Source organism: Cebidichthys violaceus, unplaced genomic scaffold (genome assembly GCF_023349555.1).
Source record: "Cebidichthys violaceus isolate CVI_PGR_0920_01 unplaced genomic scaffold, fCebVio1.0.p SCAF_21, whole genome shotgun sequence".
NCBI lineage: Eukaryota > Metazoa > Chordata > Actinopteri > Perciformes > Stichaeidae > Cebidichthys > Cebidichthys violaceus.
This window is the reverse complement of record NW_027176384.1, coordinates 5964265-5991358: the sequence shown is the minus strand read 5'-3', so window position 1 is coordinate 5991358 and position 27094 is coordinate 5964265. Positions and strand designations below refer to the sequence as shown.

The 27094-nt window shown below is 40.9% G+C and overlaps 2 protein-coding genes across 2 annotated transcripts in view; one reads left to right on the top strand and one right to left on the bottom strand.

The window, feature by feature from the left end:
- Window positions 1-14665, top strand: part of mpped1 (metallophosphoesterase domain containing 1) — an 80712-nt gene extending 66047 nt beyond the window's left edge. The window contains exons 6-7 of the mRNA XM_068717059.1: window positions 7329-7442; window positions 10096-14665. Of these exons, the coding sequence (XP_068573160.1) occupies window positions 7329-7442; window positions 10096-10217 (236 nt within the window). The 3' untranslated portion in view covers window positions 10218-14665. The remainder of the gene's footprint in view (window positions 1-7328; window positions 7443-10095) is intronic.
- Window positions 14666-16047: 1382 nt separating this feature from the next.
- Window positions 16048-24286, bottom strand: efcab6 (EF-hand calcium binding domain 6). Its single transcript, XM_068716769.1, has 6 exons — window positions 24122-24286; window positions 23112-23330; window positions 21568-21777; window positions 19363-19557; window positions 17644-17794; window positions 16048-17101 (listed from the first exon to the last, which is right to left on the bottom strand). The coding sequence occupies exons 2-4, from the start codon at window positions 23202-23204 to the stop codon at window positions 19387-19389; spliced, it is 474 nt and encodes a 157-aa protein (XP_068572870.1). The 5' UTR covers window positions 23205-23330; window positions 24122-24286; the 3' UTR covers window positions 16048-17101; window positions 17644-17794; window positions 19363-19386.
- Between the last annotated feature and the right edge of the window lie 2808 nt (window positions 24287-27094).

Here is a 27094-nt window from a genome sequence, read left to right as displayed (position 1 = left end):
ATATGTCATAAAATCCTGACCCGGAATACATCTATATGACAATTTAGAATCATAGTAATAACGCCACCTAGTGGCAACAGGAAGCCATAGGTTGTGTACTTTGACACCCTACTGCTCACAGATTAATCAAATCCCTCTCAAATTCTGTCAGAAAAGCCTTAAGACCTTGATAATGCTTCATTGTGAAGATTGTAAGAAGTTGTCGAAGGGTGGCGATGTGGTGGCTCTACAAATTTCGATCCTTCGCCGTGAACAAATAAACTGATGTAACTCGACTCCACATCATCAGACCTTTACCAGATTTCCCATGTTTGATGAGTCTCTGCTCCTGAAGACATCTACAGAACAATTTTGTATAATAGTCATAGCGCCACCTAGTGGTAACAGGAAGTTAAAGTCTCTATACTTTGGCTTGTTTCTCTTAGTATACAAATCTGATGAACATCAAATTAGTTTCACACAAATGTAAGAAGTTCATAATGCCAGTTCATGAAGCCTTTGATGTTTCGTCAAACGCCGTTGCCGCGGCAACGCAGTCTTCGCCATGAAAAACGAAGGTGCTTTTGAGGGACTAAAAATGCTTGAAACATAAGCAAACTTGGCATACAGATTACAAGACCAAAATGTAGTTATATAATATGATTTTATTTGTTCAGAGTGGCAAATCGGCTCAATGGCGCCCCCTACAAAATTTCAATGATGCAGCCCTCGCAGTACATTTCACATAGATTAACAGAATTTGGTAAGCACATGTATCACACGTGGACTTAAATAAAAGTCTCTTGGGGCCATGCCCTAAACCCAACCGGAAGTCAGCCATTTTGAATTTTGTATGAATTTGTGTCTTTTTTGCAATTTCCAGGTGCTCTATTTTAACGAGCTCCTCCTAGGGAATTAATCAGATCAACTTAGAATTTGGTCAGAACAATCTAAAGACCTTTGTGATTAAAAGTTACTCAACGCTTGTTGTTTCGTGAAAGGCCGTTGCCATGGCGACGCATTCTTCGCCATGAAAAACAAAAGTGTTTTTGAGGGGCTAAAAATGCTCAAAACATAATCAAACTTGTCAAACACATTTAAAATTCTGAATGTAGTTATCGGATGTGATTTGAATGCTTCAGAGTGGCAAGCCGGCTCAATAGCGCCCCCAAGAATATTTCGACGATGCAGCCCTCACAGTACGTTTCACCTAGATGTATACAATTTGGTAAGCAGATGTATCACATGTAGACTTAAAAAAAAAAGTCTTTGGGGTCCATGCTCTAAACCCAACCGGAAGTCAGCCATTTTGAATTTTGTATGAATTTCTCGTGTATTTTTCCCATTTCCAGGTGCTGTACTACGAACTCCTCCTCGGTAATTAATCAGATCAGCTTAGAATTTGGTCAGAACAATCTAAAGACCTTTGCGATTACAAGTTACTAAAAGCTTTAGAATTCATTGAACATAGACTTGGTGTAGCGGCCATTTTACATGGTTCGCCATCATCCATCAAGCTGTTGTAACTCAACTGTACTTTGTCAAAACTGTCCCAAAGTTGACATGCTTGATTACTGTCATGATTTTAGGACATCTGCATGCCAATATTAACTCATAGTCATAGCGCCACCTACTGGCAACCACGGACGTAAGCAGGATTCTATAATTACAGCGGCCCAAACACTGAACTTAATAAAAGGGTTTGTGGTCACACCATGAGAAAAAGACTTCTCTGATCTAAATATGTGCAAACTAAGATGCTTGGAGAGCAAAAGTTAGACAACAGTGGTTCTCAAACCATGTCAGTGGGCATTAGTATAAATGATCTGTCCAGAGCTTCTACATGAGAATCAGGTTAAATGTTATAATGAATGCTTCACACTACAATCTAAAGTTACAGAAGAGCTTAAAATGAAAACAGTGTTAAATTGAAGTGTTCAAGTAAAAGCAAATGACACTACTGTTCTGTTAACATTCATGTAAGTCCAAATACAATCAGCAGGACACTGCAGGGAGTTGAACCCCATCCCAGTAAACTGTCAGTCTGTTATGTTTCAAACATTGACGCGCATTCACGCACATTCATTTTCTTAAAGATCTTAACAGGCTTACATCTATGATTGTATTGGAGGTACACTTAAAACATTTGAGGCTTAAGACCTGGCAACATGATCTTGCTACGCTGCTGGTCGACGCAGGAAAAATCATCTAACTCGTGCACGCAGTGTATGATGGTCACAGAAATGCATGGCCGTGTCAACCAGAGTCCTGCCAGTACCCTCGACGTGCGTGAAGTTGCGAGGGCCCGATCAATGCTGCTTGCAGCTTTAATTTACTTTGGTTCCACCAAATAAAACTGTTGTTATTCAAAATGTTACTCATTAAATTATATTATTTTATCTGAATATTTATTCAAATCAAAGAAGCATAAAATGTACACAAGCTACTGGTGGAGCAAACATTCCTGTAGCTTCCATCTGAGCAGCTTTACAGACAACTCGGAACTCAAAAATGTCCGACCTCCTACTCGAAAAAATACAATGTACAGTCACTCAAAGTCGGAGTTCCTACTTGTGAGGTCAGGGCAAACCCATCTACCATGACTTCATGAAGAAGCAGTGGTCTGAAGTCACGCAACAATAGAGGCGAACATTGTAAATATTAAACCATCAACTAAAAGGCAATGTTTTACTCTATGTATTTGATTAACATAATACAAACTATCATATCGTTAAACCTGTTCTCCTAAATTGATGTCAAAATATGTCGCGGTATGTTATTAGGTAGCTGGGTATGGTCAACAGTCTATGATAATTATCTTGTTATAAATTGAGTTATTTGGGTAAACGTTGAAAATGCCACAAATGTCGATGCTACAAATATCAAATGAGAACGTTCCGACCTCCAAGTGGAACGCAGCATAAGTTTCCGCTTAGTCCTGACCTCAGTAAATCCAGGGGAACACATAATCAACCTCTGTTAACATGTCTTTGCCTATTATTTGCATTATTCTTCATAAAATGCATATGCAAAAAGAAAAAGATGCACTTTGCAAACACCTGAACAAATAACTGAAACACAAACTGCGACTCCATCTGTTTGATCGATACACTGCATGTGTTTTGGCCAGAATACGTCACACCTGTGCCTGAAAAAAAGGTCCAAATGTTAATCTGGCTCTCAGTCCTTTATTTAGTCTTTCATTTAGTGACCTAAAAGTAGTCACATTTAAATGTATTGAATCTAGAAATAATGGCAACAGCATATAACATGTCCATCATGTTTTATATCTTTTTAGTAGATATGATACAGTAACGTGCAACAAAAAGATCCCTGGCTGGAATTGAACAGGGGATATTGCAAATTGCCCCCCCCCCCCCCCCCCCCCCCCCCGCCGCTACTCCATCACGCTGTAAGAGCTACCATGGAGCCCACACTGTCACTAACTGCACTTCCTGAAGAATTATCTTACTTGACCTCAATAGATCCTGCAAAACATACATATTTATACAAACTACATAAACAATATCCATCTTCAGCTTTTACACAGACACCATCAGCACGCTCTCTGTAGACACCGCTTCATTTGGAAGTGGCGCTGATGAATCACTGTCGTATTGAGTGGATGAATAAAGGGGGAAGGTAATCAAAGCGGTGACTCACACACTCTGGTCATCTCGTCCCGCTCTGCCTGAAAACACACTTTACCTTCAGACGTTACTGGCCTTCTTTGTGATCGCCTTTTAGCTTTTACGCATTTTTTCGCCCTCAAACACAAACATGGCACAGGTTTGAAACCAACACAGATGTCGACTCACAAGCTAACTGACGTCCTGTACGCGCGTCTCCGCCTCACACACACAAACAGACGCTCTTGCGCACACACACTCTCCTCCTTCTCTCTGACTCTCACTCTCCCTCACACACTTTCACACCTCATCTCCCGCTGCAGCTGTGGTGCTCAGACGCGTGTGTGTGATTGATTTCAACGTCTGAGTCTCGGCCGCGAACACAGACGTTTATTTTCCATTTAGCTTAGCGAAGTGTCTCCAGCTATCTGCTCGTAAGCCACCGGCATATGGAGCAGCTACAGCAGGCTACTAATGCATGAGACACACACACACATAGACCCAGAGTGACACTGGAGGGAATGGCATGAGAAAGAATAAAGGGGATGGAGGACAAAAGTTTTGCTGATGAAGTGGATTCTTCAAAGCGCCAGAGGTCAAGAAAAGACATCCTTTTTTAAAATATTTTTTAAGAAGGGTGTGAAACGAATGATGGCCGAGAAGGTGACGGAAAAAAAGGAGTTGTGAGCAAGACATCGTTTCGCACTGCAGCAAAAAGCTCCCGTCTTTTACGAGGCGCGATAAAACGGCAGATCGGCAGCTCTAGAGGAAAAATATGGCCTCTTTATCTGGCTGTGAGGAAGAAGTTAACAGCAGAGAGAGAGACAGAGAGAAAGTGAGACAAAAAGAGGAAAACAGGCGCAGTGCCCAAAGCAGCAGCTGCTTTGAAACAAGCAGCACATGAGAGCAAAATACCCCGAGACACAAAAAAGCCCTCGTAACTTCTCACTTCACTTCCACCATCTCCCAAGGCTTGTAAAGAACACACTTACTGTTTTAAGGCGGCTTTTTTTTTCTTTTTACTTAAACTGATATTAAAAGTGTGATAGAGACATTTCGAGGAGAAAGAAGTCAGACCGTATTACTTTACCATCATTACTGATTCACTGCTGGCTAAAAACATGGACGTTTTTATGTCTGTGTTGTGTATGAGATGGTCCATTAACTTTGTCCTGAGTGAGATTCTTTGCACTGTGTTTGGTGGTAAAATGTATAAAGGATCACCCCTAGAAAATCTTTCTCTATATCTTTCTTTTCTTTTGCCCTTCTGAAGACTTGAAAGCATCCAAGTCATGAGACTTGCTGTTGCCGTGTCGATGCTTGCAAGCATACAATTACCCGAAATGGCCACAAACTTTGGTATAGTTTTGCTAGGCGATTTCAAACTACTGTTCAAATTTGAAACTTTGAAACTTAAGGTTGAGACTAGAGTTGCAAAAATGAGGACTTACTATAAAGGATTAAGAATGTTCTTGGACTAGTCCATAAACAATTGAGACTTTTCTTGGACTTGTACATTAAGACTTGAGACTTGGCTTGAACTCGCCCTTAAATACTTCAGATTTGACTTGGACAGGTCCTTAAAACTAGAGACTTAACTTCCGCTACTTGTGAGACTGGTATTGGATATGACCTTAGAAACTCAAAACATGGCTTGGACTCGCCCATAAAATCTTGAGAATTGACTTGGACTTGTCCTTAAGATGCGGCTTGGCCTCGCTCTTAAAGACTTGAGACATGGCTTTAATCAGTTTTAAACTTGGTTAGTTGGAGGCCCTTTCATGTTTTAATATGAAAATGTCTTAATTAATTAATCTTGATTTACATCTGTAATCTTAGAGACAAGGTTCAATCAGAAGTCACGGTAATCATTTCTCCATAGACATTTATCCAAAGGTGATAAAAACGTTTTTTAAGTTTTTTAAAGCTTCCAGGCAAACTGTGCCATGAGTTAAACCTCCCTCCTGTTTCTCGAGTTGCTGGTCAGGTCTAGTCCACCTGCTATCCCACAATGCTTTGGGAAGCAATTTACATTCATCTTGTAGAAAATGAGTAGGAGCTCACTTCTTACCACACCACAGTCACAGTCACAGTTAGGGTTGCAATGTCATCGTCTTTAAATCTGTTCCTCTGTCCGTCCATCATTTCGGTCCAAAGATCAAGCTTTTTTTTTTTTTTTCAATTTTTCTACTGGCCAGATTTCTATGAAATCTGCTCTGGTTATGGTAATCTCATGATCAATTTGGAGAAGATGCTGTTTGTTGAAATGTTAGTTTCTGCACTCTATTCAAGGCTTAAGTTATAACAAATAACAAATAAATATAATTTATGGAAACCATGGCAATTTACAATATTTTTGTGTTTTTACAATTTTCTTGTATTTTATAGAAAATAATTTGATCAATACAATGCAACTCCTGTTTCAGTTTCTTTTCTCATTTGATAATTTGTTCTTTCGTTCACTTCACTGTCTTTTCTTTTTTTTCCTTTTTGTTTACTTTCTTTTTCCTGTCTGGGCAGAGCGACAGAAGGCAGAAAAGATGGAGGCACGAGCTCCTCGGTCATTTTATTTCTCCGACTTGATGCTTTTATTAACTCAGCATCAGCAGCATCCCTCCTCGCAGAGCAGCCACTAAATCATACACACTCCATGCTTCATCCCTGTCACACACACTGTGAAGTCTGCATCTGTGTGTGGCTGTGATTGATCTTTATTTTCTATGGCTGCTTTCTAAGAGTCTTTTCTTTTTTTTTGGTGCTGCGATGTGCAGTTTGCCATTAGACAAGGAGTCTGAAATGGACAGCTTCGTTTTAAAATGTGATGTATGACTTTTTGAAGGGAGATGAAATTTATAACCGTCGCGGAGACACATTCAGCCGTGTAAACAGAAAATCAACCCAACAGTATCATCACACTGCTGCCTGCATTACTGAAATGATCCAAACCGGATCATTACTGTATAACTGCCACTTTATGTAGAAGAGTAAGGATTAAACAGTTTATTATTTTGTTACTATTTTAAAACAGTCAAATATGACTGATAAAAAAAAAAAAATGTTATCGTCTATTAACATGGTTGATCACTAATACAATTGCAACGAGACAGCGTTGACCTTTGGTGGTCGTAGTAGTTATGATGGGAGCAAAGGAGGAAATCAGTTGTCGAAGTATAGAGAGCAACACAGTCCACGTAGTGATGAAGTTGTAGTGAATTGAGAGGTCAGAAGTCTGCCTGAAGTATTCTAATAGTAGTGATCCACTTGCCCATTCAATCAGCTGTTAACATTCAAAATGGGTGACAGTTTTCTTATAAGTTTGAATGGTTGAGTGGAGTGGTAATTATACAGCACATTTCCCACAATGCAATGCAATATTTAGAGGACCTACAGTACCCGCTAAATAAAAAGTGAAACGTGGCATTATTCTGCTATTCACTGGCTCTCCTCTCTACCCACAGTAGGCTTGACTGAGCACATTGCATTGTAGCTCGCTGTCCATCTCCACATTATAGTGAGAAACATAAATCTGTTATAATATTTGTCCGCTTTGTAATATTCTTTAACAGTGGAAGACTTTCTTTCACCAACCAACCATTACACCACCTCATTATCTAATTTTGTACCACAGCTCTTCATATGTGCAATGGCGTTTTTGCAGGGTCTGTGAGAAGCAGCATGTTTAGTGAAAAGTGTGTTTGATTTGTGTGTCACTGTGTGCAGGTTTCCTGGACTGGGTCCCGAAGAAGATGCAGCGTGTGGGGTGCATGGAGCTGCTGAACACAGTCCAGAGGAGAGTCCAGCCGAAGTTACATGTGTTCGGACATATTCATGAAGGTACTTGAACGAGCTTGTAAAACATTCAACTCCCAACAAACCCAGCAATTGGGGGTTAAGTGTCTTGCCCAACGACACATCGACATGGACTAGCAGAGCCGGGGATCAAACCCCCGATCCTCCAGTCGCCCCATTTTAACATTTTAACTATCTTAGATCTTCTCCCTGGATTTTGGCAGTTGGACAATAAGAAGACGCAGAGTCTTGGTGGTCCTTAAGTGAATGAATCAAACTGATACAGTGGAAACTAGAATAGTGCACTCAGATCTCTGTCAGTGTGCAATGACCACTGCTGTATTATTTGATTGAATGAATACAAACCTCAATCAGCCATCGTCTATACAGCAAGCGTACCACTCCCACAACAGAATTGAATCTACTCAGCTGTCTGCACTGGCTCCAGGCAGCTACGCATCTCAGCTGCTACGTCCTAGGCGTAATCGCAACCTGAATCGCTTAGAGCTTTCAACAAAACGTAGTTGATGGTTGGAGGTTGATGCCAAATAAAAAAAGGCTCTGAATGCATAAATGTATCTATATTTTACAAACTTGTCAGCGCAGTGTGCTGCTCTCTGGCTCTGTCCAGAGACCAGTTTATAATCCCACAGACTCTCCCTTCACTTTTGCGTGAGGGTTTTTTTGCAATGTATATGAATTCAATTATATCCCCACATACATACAAACATGTTTGCACTGTGATGGTTTTTATTCAGGGATGTATACTAGAATAGTAGAATACAGTCTACACATCATAAGGCTCACATAAATGACCTATGACCTGAATTCATAGAATGCAATATCATAGAATGCAATATCATGCAATATCATATTCTGGCGGCAGTTACTTAACATACATTTTAACACCTGCCACTACATCACTGTGTCTGAATCATTCTCACATATCCAACCTAAACATTAAGCTTATTATTTAAATTAACCTCACATGTAGCAAAAAGCCATGTATTTAAATCATGGTATTGTTTTTTCCTTAAATTAAATATTTTTAACTGACTGAGACAATTCAATTCTAGCCATGTAAACTTAGATAATATGGAGATAATGTTCAATAGGTTTCTTGAAGAAAATGCTTAAAGTGTATATGAAAGAATAGCTGAGTAGCCACATCCCTCTGAGCATTACATCCAGGCCAGCGAGGGCAGAGAGGCCGTCTCCCTGGGTTGAAGGATCGCTTTTTTGGGGTTATCAGGTCAGTGCTGAGCTCGTGCAGTGGTCCCCCACCACAGAGAACCAGATTAGAAACTAGATCACACTTTATATTAGGAGAAAGAGGCTGAAAGCAGCTCTCTTCATTAATACGAGGACTCCGAGGGGGAACTCGGAAAGACAGCCATTATCCTCCGCGTGTTTTGTATTCATGTATTCCAAATCTGAAAGCACCAACATGGACATCTGCTCAGTTCCAAGAGATGGTGAACGTGACACCTACACTTAAAAGAAAATCACTGGTAGTGCAAAGTTAAATTGTACTGTGGTTCTTTCTGAGAGATGGTAGTTAACTTATGCTTGACAAAATGGTAACACTTTTACATCTGCCATTTGGAAGCAACGTTGATCCAAAGTGCCTTTGAAGCAGAGATTTTTTGACTGTAGTGGTGTTAGTGTTACACTCATGCATACATTTGCTCAAACTGGATTCTCGCCATTTTGGAAATGATGAAGATGCGCTGCGATGCAAAGCGCCAATAACTCTGGTGTTTTGTCGTTTGGTCATCCAAAAGATTAACTCCATGTATTTATTACGATCACCATCAGATGCATCACAGTTTCTTTTCGTCCCGGGGTACACTGTGATTCCCCTGATTATTCAATCATATATTGGTGGATATTTACTGATTTGCATTGGGGAGGCAAGGTTTTAGTGGTAAGCAGGTTTTAGTGGTAAGCAAGGTTTTAGTGGTAAGCAGTAAAAAAAAGTGTAAACAATTCCATAATGGGTCACATTGTACACTATAATAAAAGAAAAATTGCTTTGAGTTCTTGCAATTTAGAGGCATACAATAAAGGAGGAGAGAATAGAAGTGTATACAAATAGCTGCTTTATGACTGACTACAGCAGCTCAGGAAATTCTGCCTGAAATGTAACATCTGGGAAAGACAGGTGTCAAATCTGCAGAAGAGTTTTATGGTCAGGCATAAGGGGAAAACATGAGAGAAGGAAGATTTTGATCAAGCATTTCTAGAATAATGTCAAAATGTCGAGGATTAGGTAGGATTGTTGAGAATAGCATAAGTACCAGGCATACAGTTTTTTGTGTTTCTTTGTTTCTTTAATCTTGAGAATAAAGTCAAAATAATGAGAATAAAGTCAAAATGTTGAGGATATAGTCAAAATACCATTTTGAGAGAAAAGTCGAATTGAAGTCTAATTGTGGAGAATAAAGTGAAAATGATGAGAATAAAGTCAAAATGTTGAGGATATATACCATTTCAAAAATAAAGTTGACTTTTTGAGAATAAAGTTGAAATGTTGAGAATAAACACGACATGTCATACGTTGTACTTTCAAGAATAAATCAAGTTGCTACCCTTACCACATGTGCTGAAATTCCAGCTTAATCTCAAAATGCTATAAGATTTTATAGACATCTTCCTTCTCTTATTCTCTCTCTCTCTCTTTTTCCCTAATGCCCAGGTTACGGCATGATGACCGACGGCACCACAACGTTTGTCAACGCCTCCGCCTGCACCGTCAACTTCCTGCCCATGAATGCGCCCATTGTCTTTGACCTCCCGAACCCCGGGAGGACCACATGACTAGAGGAGGCTCGCCCCAAAACGCCCGCCGTCGATCAAGAGAAAAGAGCTAGGAGAGGCAGGTGAGGGTCGGCGAAGCAGATTCTGTAAATACAAGGCAGGTGTGTGTGTGTTCAACACGACACACGGCGTACATGCCTGGAGACGGAGCGGACTAAAGGGAGGGGATGCTTCCTTTTTGCTATTATTGTTATTTTATGTGCCATCATTTCTTCATCTGAGTCTAAAAGCAGACAAATGGACGAGCGGAGAGACGCTTTTCAATGCGGACAAATCTTTGTCCTCTTTTACTGCACTGATAATCTGATGTGGTCTCAGAGAGACGAGAGAGACACCGCACCTACGTCGAGTCATGTGACAAGTTGTTCTACGTTGTTCTTCACTCCATTTAAATTAACTGAAACCATTAGGACTTACAGTGAAACAACCCAGCGCCTCGTCTACGTGAGAGTTTTTGGCTGAGCCACGACTCAACAGCAGCGACGTTACATTGGCCCCCCGGAGGGATTTTAACAGAACTTTTCAACCCCCCTCATCTTCCTTCTGTTTCTCTCCCTTCCTCGGGCCCAGAGAATGATGGGTTTTTTTTTGCCAGTGTCTGCGATCAAAGCGAGTGTGTGAGGGTAGCAAGAGGTCTCAGCCAGGGGCTGTGTGAGAGTCGGGGTGTCAGCCATGTTGACACCGCTCCCCCTGGGCCTCATTAAAGCCCTCATAAGCCTCTTAACCGTGCCTAGAGGAGGACGCGGAGGAAACCACACGCGATACTTCCCCTTTGTTTGTTTTTTTTCCTCCCCTCTCCACTCCTCTTTCCATGTACCTCCCCTTTCACCTTTTTCTCTTCTTCTTATATTTGTTCCTTTTCTCTCTATTCACGCTGTGAAGGACTAGCATGGCTTGTTAGCTACGACTGGGAGGGCGGCTTTTTGGACAGGTGCTACATGCTAACGCTTCTCCTGGACAGTCAAACTGGTGGTTGTTTCTCGGACCGTCCCTCGTGTCGGGAGAGACAGAGACTTTTCACCCTTTTTCAAGAGGAGTAAAGCTGTAACTACATGTACTGTAACTGGTTTAATGTAAATGTTCTCTGTCAATGTAAAGAAAAAAAAAAATTCTCAAAGATTTCCAAGCTGTTGCAAGCTTTTGCAAGCTTTTCAAAAAGACATAATATGTGTGGTTGTTACATTTCCTTTGGTCTATTTCTTAGTAATGTAAATGCTTATGATGGTATTTTCTTCTCTGTGAAGCTACTCGGCCCCATTTTGGTGATTATTAACTCTTTCATGTCTCTTTGCAGTTTGTCTGTGTTTTAAAGGGAAACAAATCGTTGTTTTTCTGCTCTGCTCTATTTTCTGAATAAGGCTGTTCTCAGTAAGAGTCTGAATGTGCTTAGCATAACAAGACCACGTCACACTTTGATCTCGCTGCTCTCCGACATTATGTATGAAACGCTCCCTGGGGCTGCAGCTTACTCTCGCTTCCTCAGCACATCAGCATTCATTGTGCCAGCTGATGTCTTAATGTTTCCAAATAGGCAAAAAGAAGGAAAGACGCAGCAGAATAACTCACCAAGAAATTGTGTGTGTGTGTGTGTGTGTGTGTGTGTGTGTGTCTGTGTGTGTGTGTGTGTGTGTGTGTGTGTGTGTGTGTGTGTGTGTGTGTATGTGTGGATAACGGTGGAAGGTGTGTAATGTTACGTGGAGCAGGTTGAGTTTTAGGCAGATCCTCACTTCTTCAAGGGGCAGGTTTAGGGGCAGGTTTAGTATTACGATTAGGTTTAAATTATGATGCGCAGAGAGTAGGGGCACTGGAGCTTAATACAACACAGGCCAATATAGAAATCGTAATTGCCAATTTGACAACACATGCATCTGGAGCTTAATGTAGGAAGTCCTAGTATACAGATGCTAATCTAGATATTGTACCACCTGCAGATGATTGTGATGAACCTATACAGACACTCTGTATCTCCAATAATATCGGGCCCACACAGTCAGAGTGATAGCAGTAAAATACATTAATTTGTTAGCTAACTTTTCAACACCACTGATAGATCAACATCAAAAATGTAATTTGTTACATCGACCAAGGAGTTCATGATATCAGTTTGGCTTGTCTGTTTGTCAGTAGGATTACAGAAAGACTACTGACCTGATTTTCATGAAACTTGGTGGAAGGGTGTACCATAAACATTTTGGAGCTGCTCAGATTTATGGATCTGCTATTTTTAACTTTTGTTGTTGTTGATGTTGAGGGCATTTGGCCTTGGTGGAGCTCTGCGGTCTCAGGGTGCACTTGTAGTTTATTATGTATTTGCAGCCCTTTTTTAAAATGTGGCATTTGTCAATTTAGTGAATATGAATATACTGGCAATATTTTCGTTGCAGGTTTTACTAGTAATTAAACTAACTGTAGAAGCGGGTGGAAGCCTCATTGAAGTCCAAAGACAATGGTAGATCTATTGACCGCAAATGTTGTAGCCTGTGTAGAGGTAAAAGGGTTTTAGATTCCTAATTGTGAACATAATGAAGCAAAAAAACAGTCCACAAAGAGGTTGCATGGCAGACAAATAATAGCCGTGTGGCTAGCACACACAAATAAAGGCTGTTTGCTAATAACGGCTAAGAAAGGTAATGTATGTCATGTCATTCTGTGCTTTGCTGCTTTGATCTTACAGTTATCTTATGAAACAGAAACATTGTTCTTAATAATTCTGACTTTCGAAAAAGTTTCCCATAAAATCTTGATGATGATTTATTTTTGAAACCCTTGTCCTTTACCTACAAAACCAGAAGACGAACTGCCAGAACAGAGTAGCACCTCCGTAGCTGACTCGGTCATTCTCTGTGGACACTATTGCAGCTTTAAAACGGTGGATTGTTTTTTGAGGAAATGACTTGTTTTACCATCAGAATCTTGATCAATTCGATCCGATAGCATTTTGGAAAATCTATAAGAGCAACACAATTTAATTATTTGATCCCCATTCAAGTTAGCACAGGGCTAACCACAAGTTCTGACTGGACATATTTTCCGTGAACAGCTGTGGACTTGTATTGGTTGCGTGGACACGTACGCACATGCTCCATTCATACAACAATTGTGGGTCAGTGTCGGCCTGGTGTTCCAGATATGCACATTTCCTGATCCACACTCTATTCTAATTGGTAGCGGTAATGCACCAAGACGTTGTTTGCCAGGAGTTTAACACCATTTAGCTGTCTTTGTATTACTGTAAAGGCAAATTATTAAAATGTGGGTAACAGCGGATTTCCTCACACAACTTCTCTTCAAAACATCTTCTTTTTCTCCGTCTTTGCAAACCAGCTAGAGGCGCATACACCACCAAATGGATGAGAGTGTGGAACGATACTGGAGCATGCACAGTCGGTCACAAATTTTAGGCTGCACACAAACATCCACATGGCGTCCGAGCGGACATGGGCGGATGATGACATTTACAGCACGAAGACAAAAGTGGATCCTCGTGGTCACGGAAAGTATGGATTGGCTTTAAACCGGCTCAGCCGGCGGAAGTGTCCGGTGTGCATGCTCAAAATCAGCAACCAGCAGTGAAATGGCAACAAGAAGTGTCATACTGTACATATGTAGGGAACCCCCAACGACCCGTTCTGATGATAAATAATTGTGAATTGTAAACTATAATTAACCTTATGGTTTCTTTAGGGTTCTCTCCTGATTAGAATACTCTTAAAACTGTAAGTTGAACATCATTATTAAATATATATCGTGATAATTATCACTATCGATCAAATCGATTATGAAAACATCTTTGGCCATATTGTCCAGCCCTACTTCTTTGCCATTTTTTTCTATCACTGCTTAGGTTCTTCATGCAGAACTTTCACATTAAAAGCCTACTAGGAAAGGAAGAGGGTGTTTAATGGTATGTTATATTGTCACACAGATAAGAACTATCTCTGCTCAACACCTTAAGTATCTATAAGAAACAAACAGTTGCACCATTTTCACTTCACTAACTGGTTGTGTTGGATCAGAAGAATGAATCCCGGCACAGTCTATCATTATGATCCAGCATTTTGGGCATGGATTGGGGAGACTTAAGATCAGGGTTAGCGGTAATAGTCTGAATGTAGCCAGGAGATGGTGTTGCACAACGTAGGATGTGGATGTGCATCTGTGTGAGTGTATTTAATACAAATAATAAGAGAGAGTAAAAGGAGAGGGAGTGCTCAGCCTCATCGTTTAAAACACAAACTTAATTAACGTCTACGGCGGAAAAATGTTCCAAGAAAGGAATAAAAGGGAACTATTAAAAACCAAAATATGGGAGGAACTTTCATCTCTCAGTTTCATGAAGAGCCGTCTGTTTGGTCTGACTCTCCACTTCCAGTCCTCATTTAGACGTCTCTTTGATGCTCCTCTGCTTCAGTAGCCGTGTTATGTGTGTTTCCTGTTTTTTTTTCCGAGAGGGAAAAAAAAGAAAAAAAAAGTGCTGTACTATTTCTTGATTTCATTCTTGAGGCATGCTTAAAGGAGATAATGACTTCTGCTACTCAGACAATCTGCATATGAAGAGTTTTGTTCCAAAATGAGATATGTACTGTTTAAAAAAAAAAGCGGGGTGGGGGGGGTGTGCCACCCACACATGCCGAATGATTGACAGCTAAAACTTGAAAGCAGAATGTGGTGGTACTTTTATGTGGTACTCAATAAAGCATCGTTTGTGTCCTTGGTAACATTTATATTGGCTGGATACTTCAACATTACTGGATGGTTATGAACTTCAGGTCTTTTTTTTTTTTAAATGGACGTATAACATTTTGGAATGAAAGTGTTCATATGGTATTGTATTTTGCCATCGTTGTTTGGGACATTTTTTGGGACAGGAAAATGAAAACCCAACAACTGCAAAAATGTAACTGTGTTGCTCCTGGAGACAACTCTAAAATGTAAATTACCTCTCTTTCTTAAAAACCACATGGATTCTGCTGGTTCTGAGAGATTGTTCACCGATTGAATAAAACCTTATCTGTGACTGCTGGATCATGCTTCCCTTACTTCCATCCTTGCTCTTCCCCTTTTGTCTCTCTCCCATCCTTTATTAGAGGTGGCAAGGAAACTTTTCCCGTCCTGTTTTTTTTTCCCCTTTTGTTCCAAATCAAAGGTATCTATGTCTCGTATCAATTATAGAGCCCAGAGCAGCGAGTTAATTTCCAGTATAAACCCTCGCCGCTCCATCTCTGTCTCCCATTTTGCTCCGCAGGTCTTCCACACCTCTGCACATTCTAATGAGAACCCTCGTTCAAATAATTACATTAGTAATCCCAGGGGGAGACCGGGTAATTTATTCGCGGATGGCTTTTTTACTTTGCCATTAATACAACTAGCTTTTATATATTCTTTTCTTCCTCCAAGTCCCTCCCTCCCTCGTTTTTTTTCTCACTCTGCCTCTCCAACCACGATGCTGAGCTTTTTCTCTCAGTTCTGATCATCCCTTTTCTGTTTCCATCTGCTCGTCCCTCTCTCAGCTCCCCTCAGATAATGACTCCCAGCTCTCTACATTTTTCCTCTCCTTCTCTGAGAGCTTCTGTACTATCTTGCTGTGGCGGCAGCGCTTTCCTTTGAATGAATGACAGAAGTCCCCTCCATCTCCTTGTCATCCATCTCACTTTTCACTTCCTGTGCGAACAAAAGATGCGCCCGGTTCTTCCCACCGTCTGCATCATAAAAAAGGCACTTTATTTGATTGGCTTTGAAACACAAATCAGTGTCAAATAGTCAGGCAGGAGACAGAGAGTGGAGAACACGTCTCTCCTTGTTCATCTTTATTTTTTTTCCCCATATTTTTTCAGTCGTCAAATCCCTTGATGGATCTATTTGTTGAATCAGTGAAAGATCAAATTTGGAAATCTAAAGTCTTGCTGTGAGGGCCAGAAAAAAACCACCAAGAGGCCCTCAACCCTTCCCATATCAGTTTGAGAATTTGTGATCATTATAGGTATTATTAAAGAATATGCACCATGTAAATATAATATTAACCAAAGTATTAAAAGTAGTCCGACACAGGGCCTCTCTAAAGGGCCGTCTTAAAGCTGCAGTTGGTAACTTTAATAAAAAATATAAATATCATATTTGCTCAAACTGTCAATATATCCTGCATGAGACAGATAATCTGTAAAAAAAGATCTGCTTCCTTTGCCTCCTCTAAGAGCTCCTAATGGCATTTGGAAGATTCCACCATGCCCGAAGAAGCCGAGGAGTCTCTAACGCATCTGTCAATCACTGCTGGTGAATTTCAACTGCCAAACTAGGCAGCGCTGATCAAATATGAATCAAGATTTTGTTACTTCATCGCCTATTTCTCACAGTACACTAAAATATGTTCTCAGAAACATATTTTTGTGTACTGTTCAGCTGTAAAATGAGAAAGTTCCCTCCGGACGGTGAGCGGTGCAGTGTTCCGTTTACAAGATGGCGGCTGGAGCCAGAGTCATAGAGCAGCTATCGGCATGTTTTTGATACAGCTGCGGTACGCTTGCCGCTCACCAAAAGGCAAGGCTGGTTTACAGTTTACACATCTACGGGAAAATGCATTCATTAAAAAAAACATCTATGGATTTTATAAATCTAAATGGAATCAATCAATTTAAGATCAAATTAATTTACAATTAAATAAAATAATCACAAATTATAACCGAACACTAAAACTATGGAGTCGGGGCCCTCGGTGCAGCTGGTAACCCGGCCACCCTTGTTGAAGCAGCTGTACGCAGCTGGGTGAAGGTCAGTGAAGAAAGGCCCAAGTTGCTATTGCAGATCCTCCCAGTGGTGTCGGCATCGAGGTAAGAGCTGAGGTGGAAGAACTCCTCCTTCGACAGTTTTACGCTGAAGTGCCGCAGCACCTGCAGGGAGACAACGGCAAAAGTTGGAGTGTGTATGTGTGCCCATGTGTATGTGCGTGTGTGTGTGTGTCCTGGTGTGTTAGGTTGAGGGGTTTAGGAGATGTCATCGCTAACCAGCTTGCTAATTGTTTCTATCGATTGGCTCCTTGTCGTCAGTGGATTGTACAGCAGGTAAATGGCAGGGACAATAAAACAGGAGTGTCAGCTGCTGTTCTCCTGGGCCGAAACGTCAGCGTGGTCTTGTTGCAACCTTCAGCTTAATTGAACAATTAAAATTACTGATTGGCTGTCAAGTGGACAGGTGTGTGTGTGTGTGTGTGTGTGTGTGTGTGTGTGTGTGTGTGTGTGTGTGTGTGTGTGTGTGTGTGCGTGCGTGTGTGTGTCTGTAGGTGTCTGTGTGCGTGTCTTTGCAAGCTTGCAAGTTTGAGCTCCATGGATTTTCAGTCACTCTCCTTCAGACATTTTGATAGAAGGGACACAAGCGGAGCTGCATCAATAATTCATAAAGAACCAGTTTATCAGAGTGTTTGGCAGGACCCTACCTTCCTGAAAAGCCTGCGTGGGGACACTTCCTGTGCGGGCGGGGTCACACGTAAGGAAGCGGCGTCGGACAGAGGTCCAGGAGAAGTGGACTGCGTTGCGGATCCTCAACATGACCGCCACGCAGTCTTCGCTCAGAACCCCCAGGCCCGTCTGAAACCACGCGGGATCGCCGTCAGACCCCCGGACAGAAGGAAAGGAACAAAGGAGAAAGAAAACAACACATAAAGGTGAGAGCACCCACATGATTGGTACCATTTTGCTTCTTCGCAAGCTGAGAACAAAGTGTTTTTTGTGTCTGTAAACTTGCGCACAGACACACCATCGAATCAAATAAGATGCAGGGGGTCTCTGCAATTCTACACAGATGGTCGGTTTCTTGTCGAGACAATGCAGGTCTGTGATTCCAAAGTTGGTTTGGAAAGGTTGCAGCTCATGGGTTGCCAGATAAGGCCCTCACCCACGCGCTCCACTGAAGCTCGGGGGCTCGGCTTAGTCGCTCAGCAGGAGTCCTTTTAGATCGTGCCCACCCGTGTGTCATTGTTCAAAGCTTCATATACACCTCCCCATGCCAGAAAAAAAGGCACTTACCACAACTTGCCCAGTTTGTTTGTCATGGGAGGCGATAGTCGAGAGCCTGGGGGTGGGAGGTCCCTGCTGAGTTTACACAATCTGGCAACCCCGCCGTCGCCCATCCCCCCCCGCATTCCATAGCCATCCACCCACTTCACTGTAACCCAGCGTAGACTTGCAGCCAAAAAAGCTACAATAGATCAGACGCTAAACGCAGGAAAGGAGAGGGACTACAGATTTAATTTGAAATGTGCTAATGTGCCGCTCAGCGTGGATATGTGTAGCTGAAAGCACGAACGTGTGTCCCAATTTCACATTAACTCCAACTGCGATGACTAGATGCATGAGGGGTAGGTAGATTTTCAAAAGCTTACATGCATACAGACATCGTTTGATTTCTCAGTATTGCACCGTGTAAACAAAGTGGAGGAGAAGCAAATTAATGACAAGTAATCTTTGTCACATTTAATGTTAATATTTAGTTTGATACCACTTTCTAATAATATAATAATTGAATGTGTAACGATTGTCTTGTTAATGGTTAATTAATGGTTAACTAATCTAACTAGAAGGCAAAGAAATAATCCTGTGTGTCCTTTGAATATCTCATGAACCGTTCAGCTGTTCTACTCAACACTTGGCAGGTGTATTGATGGGAACACAAGGATGTGCAGTGTCGAAGTTGATGCAATTTGGACATGCGACACTGTCAATATTAATAAACTTTGAATAAACAAACAATTGCAGCAGCCGGGGGCAGGGCTTCAGGGCTCTGTGGACTGATTCAAGTATGTCTTCAGGCCGCGGCTCACTGACTGCAGAGACAGAGTCAACGAGCGATGAGCAAGCAGCACTTCCTGCTCCTAACGGGCACCACACTGGTACTTATGAGCCATAAATAAGATCAACTTTTGGGGATGCAAGATTGTCTGTCTGTCAAGAGTTTCTCACTTAATAGGGCATCAAAGTCTGCAGTTGTCAATGTTAGTCGTCGTAAATAAAATCCCTAAAAATCAGAGGTCAAATGGGGCCAATGGATGAGCGTTTTATAATGTTATCATATTATAATATTAAATAGTTTTGGTATAGTGTACAATTATTTGTCTCACAACAGATATGGGCAGCATACTATAACAAATGTTTTTTACCACCGCAAAGGGAGTTTATGTCGCTCATACAACGTCTTGATGTGTCCCTCTCGTTGAGGAGCTTTCTTGGCGCAGTTCGTCTGGATCTCCTTCCAGCAGCGCCGCACGTGGCCTTCTCTCCGTGCTTCCCTGCAGGCTTCCTGTTGCCGGCCTCCCCGCTGAGGCAGCACACCTGGAGGTGCACTGGAGGGCAGACTGGGAGAAAAATGAGAGGGGGGGTTTGATGTTCAGAAGAAAGGCTGCACAACTACACTGAAAAAAGTGTCATCTTCAGTTTTGCACCAAGCAGCAGATTCTAACGGCATGTCTGCACAGGAGGTGTTCATGCGATTCATGAAATAATTCCACTTGCAACATGTTTGAAAAAAAGCTGTTATCATTCGGAAATAAGTCTTAGTAAGTTAGATAATTTCACTATATAGTAATTCAAGAACATACTTGACACAAGATAAGTTTTGGAATCACCTACAAAGATGAAAACTCAAGACGGTACATCATTTCCATATGTAACGTAATGCTGTGTCTACAGAATTTTAAATAGCAGCTTGATGTGTGGTCTGAGTGAACAGGCATCTGCACGTAAAGTAGCGCCTAGCTCAACTGTAACTGGTCCTTTCTTTATTTTTTAAAACTAACACTGGTGGCCATTATTTAAGGCTACAAAAAGAAAACAGTGAACATTTCAAACATTTTTTTAATTTCAGAAGGTTCTTGAAAACGATGTTAATAAAGAACAGAATTTAATTTTTAAACGTTGGTGGGATTCTGGGATGTATTGGAAGTCGACAAAGTTCAATTAATGTTGGGGTTTAAACGGGTTGTTTCTTGTTTTATTTTTGTTTCAATAACCAAACAAATACTTGTGCATGGGAGTGTATGTATCTATATATATATATATATATATATATATATATATATATATATATATATATATATATATATATATATATATATATATATATATATATATATATATATATATATATATATATGTACTTTTTCTGTAAATTTTCTTTTACTGGTTTTTCTTCTCTTCTTTGTTTTGCTGTTTTTTTTTGTTATCTAGCGGTATTATGTTCCTTTATCTGCTTTGTGTGTGTGTGTAGTTATCATTTTACCTTGTGTAGTAGATAAATCAAATAAAATGTAAATTACTATGATTAACGTTATTATTAGTAATATCATAATAATATCCATAATAATAGTAATTATTCAAATTACAAAATTACTACTATTATTACTATTATTTGAAAAAAATAACAAGGAAGCCATTCTGTCAAATATCTCCAAAATGAAAACTCTTCTCCAAACAAAGTTTCTGAAGAAATATGATGGTGACTGTAAACAGATCTTGACTCCCTTTGCATATACAAAGACAATTTCCACCTCATGTTATTTGCATTATTTGACAGCTGGAGTGTCTTGTAGTCTGTTTATTCTCCCCAAACAGCTGATGTACAGACACTGGCAGCAGAACTAACAGAGGCTGTCTGTGTGATTGCTGTGACACATGCTGCATTTATTTATTTTTAATACATTTTTGCTACTACATCATACTTGACTTGAAGTAAAGGCATTTACTTTATTTTGTATGGAAATTGTAAATAATAATTTATTTGAGCGAGCAAAAATATATTCTCTGCTCAATACATTTATTCCTATGTTTGCTATTATCCACATAACTGCACAATAATAACCTCATTCAGTTTTACTCGTTTTCCAACTCATACATCTCTTGCTCTGTGTGCTGTTTTTAGATGACTAAAATGGTGGCACACTGTAACAGGGACGAGTGCACAGAGTCGGGATGAGCGGGAGGGATCCCGTGATTAAGTGTCCAAGGTTTTGTAAGTGCACAGAGCAGGACATTTGAATAAGTGAAACAGGGTGACAGAGGTCAGTCTTCTGGATATAAATCTATTTCTGTGCTCAAAATGTCCGTCTGGGCACATATATACAATCATTCTGTAGTTTCCAGACTTCTCATAGAAACATACTGAGCTTTGCATAGCAGCTGGTGTCTTCATGCATCACAGATCATACTGCAGCTTTCAGTAAAAAAAATGTAAAGAATATTCTCAGACTGGCACTTATAACTGAGCTTAAGTGATGTTATTGTTTTATTATTTTACAAGAGCAATGATAATTTCAATATAAACAGTGGGTTTGACAGATGATAAAGGTTCATCTCGTCATGTGCTGTACCTTAACGCGTTGGAAAGTGGCCTGTGTAGTCTCTGGGCAACTCAGTTTTGTTGCTGAGGCTGTTGCTCTGGAGTCAGAGGAAGGCGATGCGACGCTGTTGGTGTGATCCCCTGCTGCCATCCGGCCCAGTGCACCAAAGCGCTTCAGAAACTCTCTGTACTGCAGCTTCCTCTCCTCATTCACAGGCATCTGACTCCACACACACTCGAACTGAGAAGCAAAAGGAGACACGCACAGAACTAGAAAAGTGCACTCAGTAGAGAGGGAGCAGATCCCTCTCTACTCTCCCAAACAAAGAAGAGTTGAATTACACTGAATTGTCCCTCTGGGCTCCCATACAGTCAAGATAAAGGAGAAGATAATAAAAACAGGGATTTATTCATCTCATATTGTGCCTAACTTTAGTGGATCATAACATATAGAATTTATCAGCAGATTCTCCAGTTCAAAATGAGACCAAACTTTTTTATAGATGTCAGTTTTTGAAACGCAACAAAGGCCAAAATGTGGCCTGCAACAGAGTCAGTAAGGCTCCGATTGCTGGAAATGCATTTTGATACTGAACCAGTTGTTGATCACTTGCGGCCGGTTAAGAGGAGTGAAGAGTAGGGCTGTCACAGTGAAGGAATTTCCCATACGGTGATGATTGGCTCAATAATGGGATATGCAGAATTTAATTTGTCCTGATTTAAGTGCTATAAATAAGCTTTGTTGGTAGGTCATTACTAGGAATATTATTACTTTATAAATAACAAAGAAGTTAAATAGGCATAGCATTATTTTTTCAGCTGAAACTCTTTAGTTGCGCCTGGTTGCTATGATACGGAATGTCTGCGGAAATAAAAATGGCGGCACTAGATGGGGGGAGAAAAGATGGGTCGCTGGTCTATGTGTATTAATTTCTCCGCTATTATTGTTGTTGATCCCCACTTGTAGCTTACATGTAGGATGTGTCGGTTGGTCTTTGTGGTATTTGTCACTCTGCTGTCGTTTGTTGCAAAATGTAAATACGTGGAGCCCCCAATGCAGAGAAAAACAGTTATATAAAGAAATATTAGGCTGACGGATCCAGTATTATGTGAGATTAGCCGTGGACAGAAAGACGCATGTACACACACACACACACACACACACACACACACACACACACACAACCCAACGCATGCTCTCCCCACAGGCCTGGCGGAGATAATAATCATTTGCACTGGGGGGACTGGAACCCCAAAGAGTTACACACAGCACAGTAAATTGGCTTTACAGATGACTAACTTTCTCACACAGTCAATAATTATCAACAAAGATGAATTAGATTTTGATTAGAATAATTAAAGAAAACATATCAGACTAAAAAGAATGGAGCTGGCAATTGCACTGAAATTCAGACTTCTCTCCTCATTTGTAACCATGGACTGATGCCAGTGTGTGTTGTTTCAGCTTGAAAGCACTGGGAGAGTTGTTGGAAATGTGCTTGTTCTCTTAAATCTCTCCTCTTGGAATTTTAATTGACTGGAATATAAGTAAAGATTTTTTTTATCTGGCTTTACCTGATCATTTGTGAGTTTCAGACAGTGACAATCACAAAGCTGTCTGAACTGCTCTTTGGAGATGGTGGTGCTGTTGGAGGGGTCCAGATCCATCAGCTCTCTGGTGATTTCATACAAGTGACCTGAGACAATTTCCTGGATCTGCTGCAGATGCTCCTTGACCTTGGAGGTGTTCGTAGGGATAAGGGATCCGGTCTTACTCAGGCACCTCTCTGACGTCTGACAAGAATAGTTCAACATTCTGGTTAGCCTAGCTTAGCATAACAAGGCTAATGCTGTGTTCACACTAAACGTGAAGCAAACTTTTCATGCTCCGCTTTTACATTCAAAGTCAACGCAAAGACGCGAATAGTGATAAACTAGTGCCAGGCGATGTGAATTACACGCCATGAATTGCATGCTGTGTTGCTGAAGCCTATCAGCGTTGACATTCTCCTTTAGTCACTGTTGTTGAATCAGAAATGGAGGAAAAATCATTGTAGCCGTCCGTGGACACCCAGAGCTCTTCGACAGTAACTCATATTTGAAAAGAGACCAAAACAAAAATGTTGCTGCTGTATTTATCCTATTTTAGATGACGTTATTTTGAGTGTTGATGGAGCAGCTGCAATGTTAGCATAGCATAGTTCCGATCGACCTGAACTTGCTTGTCATCTTGCAGACGGAACTGACAAAGCATGAAAAATCTGCATCGTGGTGAAGTTATTTTGGCATCCTTTTGAACCATTTATTACAATTAAATCACAACAGATTCGGCTTATTTTTGACTCATACCATTCCAGTAAAGCCGATTATTTCAGTCGACATGTGACTTGCTTGATACAGTAAATGCAGCTCGGTGAAACACCTCCAGATGATGTTGTGAACCCAGACATGATACTTTTTTTGATATATCTGGGACTTTCACAACAGACAAGAAGGCCATGAACGCCTGGAGGACAGACAGCCACAGGGAAGTGATAAGTGGAGAAAATGACGACGAAGAAAATTGAAGCGTGTTCGAAATTCACCTTATACAAACTAGGTGCTGAGGCAGTGACTAGTTCTCGCAGCCTCTCTCGCAGAAGGACTCTTTCTGGCGCTCAGCATCAAGAGAAGCAGTGGGGCGCTCACACCTCTTCTCTGCTTTATGGTCAAACGCAGACAGGAAATCCATGTAAGATAGCTTCTTGCAGTTATCATCCATGGACACCTCGAGTCTAAAGAGAGAGGAGGGAGGAAGTGCAACATAAACAAGTTGGTTTCACACTGAATGATTTCAACTACCAGGTGCAGTTTTTAGCCTGCACAGGCGATAACGCATCCCAGTGGATTAATCCTGCAGAGACCTTTTCTCCAACTCCACCATGAGGTGGACATTTTTTTGTTTTGAGTGATATTTTGTCGAATTACCTAAACTAATGACCTTCCTATCAGGATCAGCTGTTTAGTGCTACAGAATGCTAACATGCTCAAAATTACTATGAGGAACTAATAACTCATGAAACTATTTAATGCCGGCAGTGACCAGCCAGCCGCGGATGGACCTTAGTGCCTTTTTCCACCTGCAGTCAGAGCCTGGCGGAAAATGGAGAGCTCGGCGCCCCAGCGGCTCCTCCTCCAGCCAGAAGCAGAGCTTCGGCTCGATGCTCCTCCGGTTCCGCTGATACAGATGGGACCGGCCAAAGACAAGGTGGTGGTCAGGAGGATCTTTCACATGGTCAAAGACTAAAGGGAGACTGGCAGATCTTTACGACACCATAGGCAGTGGTGGTGATTGGTCATTAGCTAATGATAAAGATCTGATGAAGGTATCAAAAATCTAGCAAAATCTGAGTGGTGCTATTTTTTAAATTTCTGTCTTTAATTGTCTCCAATGTATGTCTTTACAGAGAAAGTAAAAGATGCCGTTGACCTGCGCAGGTGATTTACAAGCTGCTCTCTGCGGACAGATTAGCCGTAGGTTTGTAACAGGTTCCGCAGCTCGTCCACTGTCACTGCGCCATCTCTGTTTGATTCCTGGTGAGTCAGGGAGCCGCTCAATCCCTCATAGTTCTCCTGCAAAATCTGTCTATGGATAAAACAACAAGAGCTTGTGATACAAACAGAAACTTGTGCTGCTTTGATTTCATAGATTCAATGAAGTATTTCTGTGCAGACGGATAAGTCAAATATTTTTCCCTTCAATTTTACTCACATTATCAGATGAAAAAATATGAGAAAATAAACATTTGAAAACCCTCCACAAGTCGAGCAATTTTATACATCTGGAAAAAAAGATCTTAGAAATCTAAACTTTGTTTTCACAAAGCTAATAGATTGCAAACCCTATTGTAGGAGCCATTTTGTTGTTTTTGTACAACCTCCCACCACTTGGGGGCGTAGTGCCGGTGTGAACCAGGTGCAGGTAATATAATCAGTGGGGTTATTGGTTACAGGTGTTGCTGAACAGGAGGAAGCAAACAGTTTTTGACCGTGCTACATGTAACGTGCAACAAGCCATGAATATGAATGTTAGGTTTTTTGGTTCTATGTAGAGGAAATGGATAATGACAGATAAAGTGGTTGGCCTCTGTTTATGTGAGAAATAAAATGCCTATATTAGAAACTGGACTTCGTTATTTAGCACGCGTCTAAACAAACATTTCAGCAACCGTGGTGACTTTTTTGGAAAGCAACGGGGTCACTACACCTATTGTACAACTAAACTTAAAAATGAGTGGAATTTAAGAAGCCCTGCTTCATGGCATTTAATAATATTTATCAAGAAAAATATTTTTTATAATAAGGGCTTAATAATCACAGTGTGTGCAAAATGTTTCTACGCAGTGCTTAAATGTTTGTTCATCCAAACCCCCTGTGGTAAGGCGCTTGTTCACGAGAGTAGGTGCTCTAAAATCATTAATAATAATACAGCAAATGTAATAATGAAATGTACTGACAATGCATATGTTTTCTGTTGTGGCTTTTAGGGCATATTTTTACATTTATATCCTGCCCTAGTCATTGAGGAAACTATACCAACTGTGTCTATTATGTTGACTGTTTATTCATTTTTTTATTTTAATGGCTGCATGTATTTTATATTTAGGTTATGTGTATGTTTCAGGTTCATTCATTTTAAATCACAACCTTTTGTCATATCAAGCTTCATCAATGTTTTTGTTTTTACAGTTTAGTTAATAGATATAAAATTACAAATATTTCTTTAGTTTACTTTATATTGTTGCCACCTGGGCCTTCCAGACTAGAAAAGCCGGTCCGCTCTGTCTCTCCCTTCTTACAGCTGACATCCACCCTGCATTATTTGCACCTTCAACACCTCCATAGCACACATGACACATTCACGCAGTGCTTTCACTGTTGATCGGCCCACTCCATTGTTTGTTCAGTGTTAAACTTAGTTAAAACTGTTTATTTCAAGTGAATCTCTTGCGTGAACTCCTTCCTTAACAAAGCTCCTGAGCCAGTGTGTGATAACTTTCACCGCCCTCTCACCTTACAGGATCTATGTCTCTTAAACTAGCAAGCTCAACCCCTTCCTACTAAAGTCAGCCCAATACTGCATATGTCACCTACTTAGCCAGCTAGTTTATGAGATTGGAATATTGTTCAGCATCAAAGTTTAATTAAATGGTTGGAGTTCTGCTAGTCCCCACAAAACACATTAGGTTTTAGGCCATAATGTTCCATAAAAAAGTCTTGAAGTCCCAGAGAAATGAAAGTTACAGCATCTTTAGCCTTAGAAGCTCCTGTAGAAGCTCAAGGTAGAACTGCTTCTCAACCATTTTATGAGGAGTCCGAAGAGGTAGTTGGATATCTGATTAGGACACCTCCATGTGGAGGTATTCTTGGCACACGCAACTGTGGGAAGAGCTCTGAGTGGCGGACCTAGAGCATGCTGGAGGGATTGCATATCCCATCTGGCTTAGGAAAGTACATCTGGGCTACGTTACTTAGCCTGCTGACCCAGCTGAAGGAATGGGCATCTGTGCTCTATACTT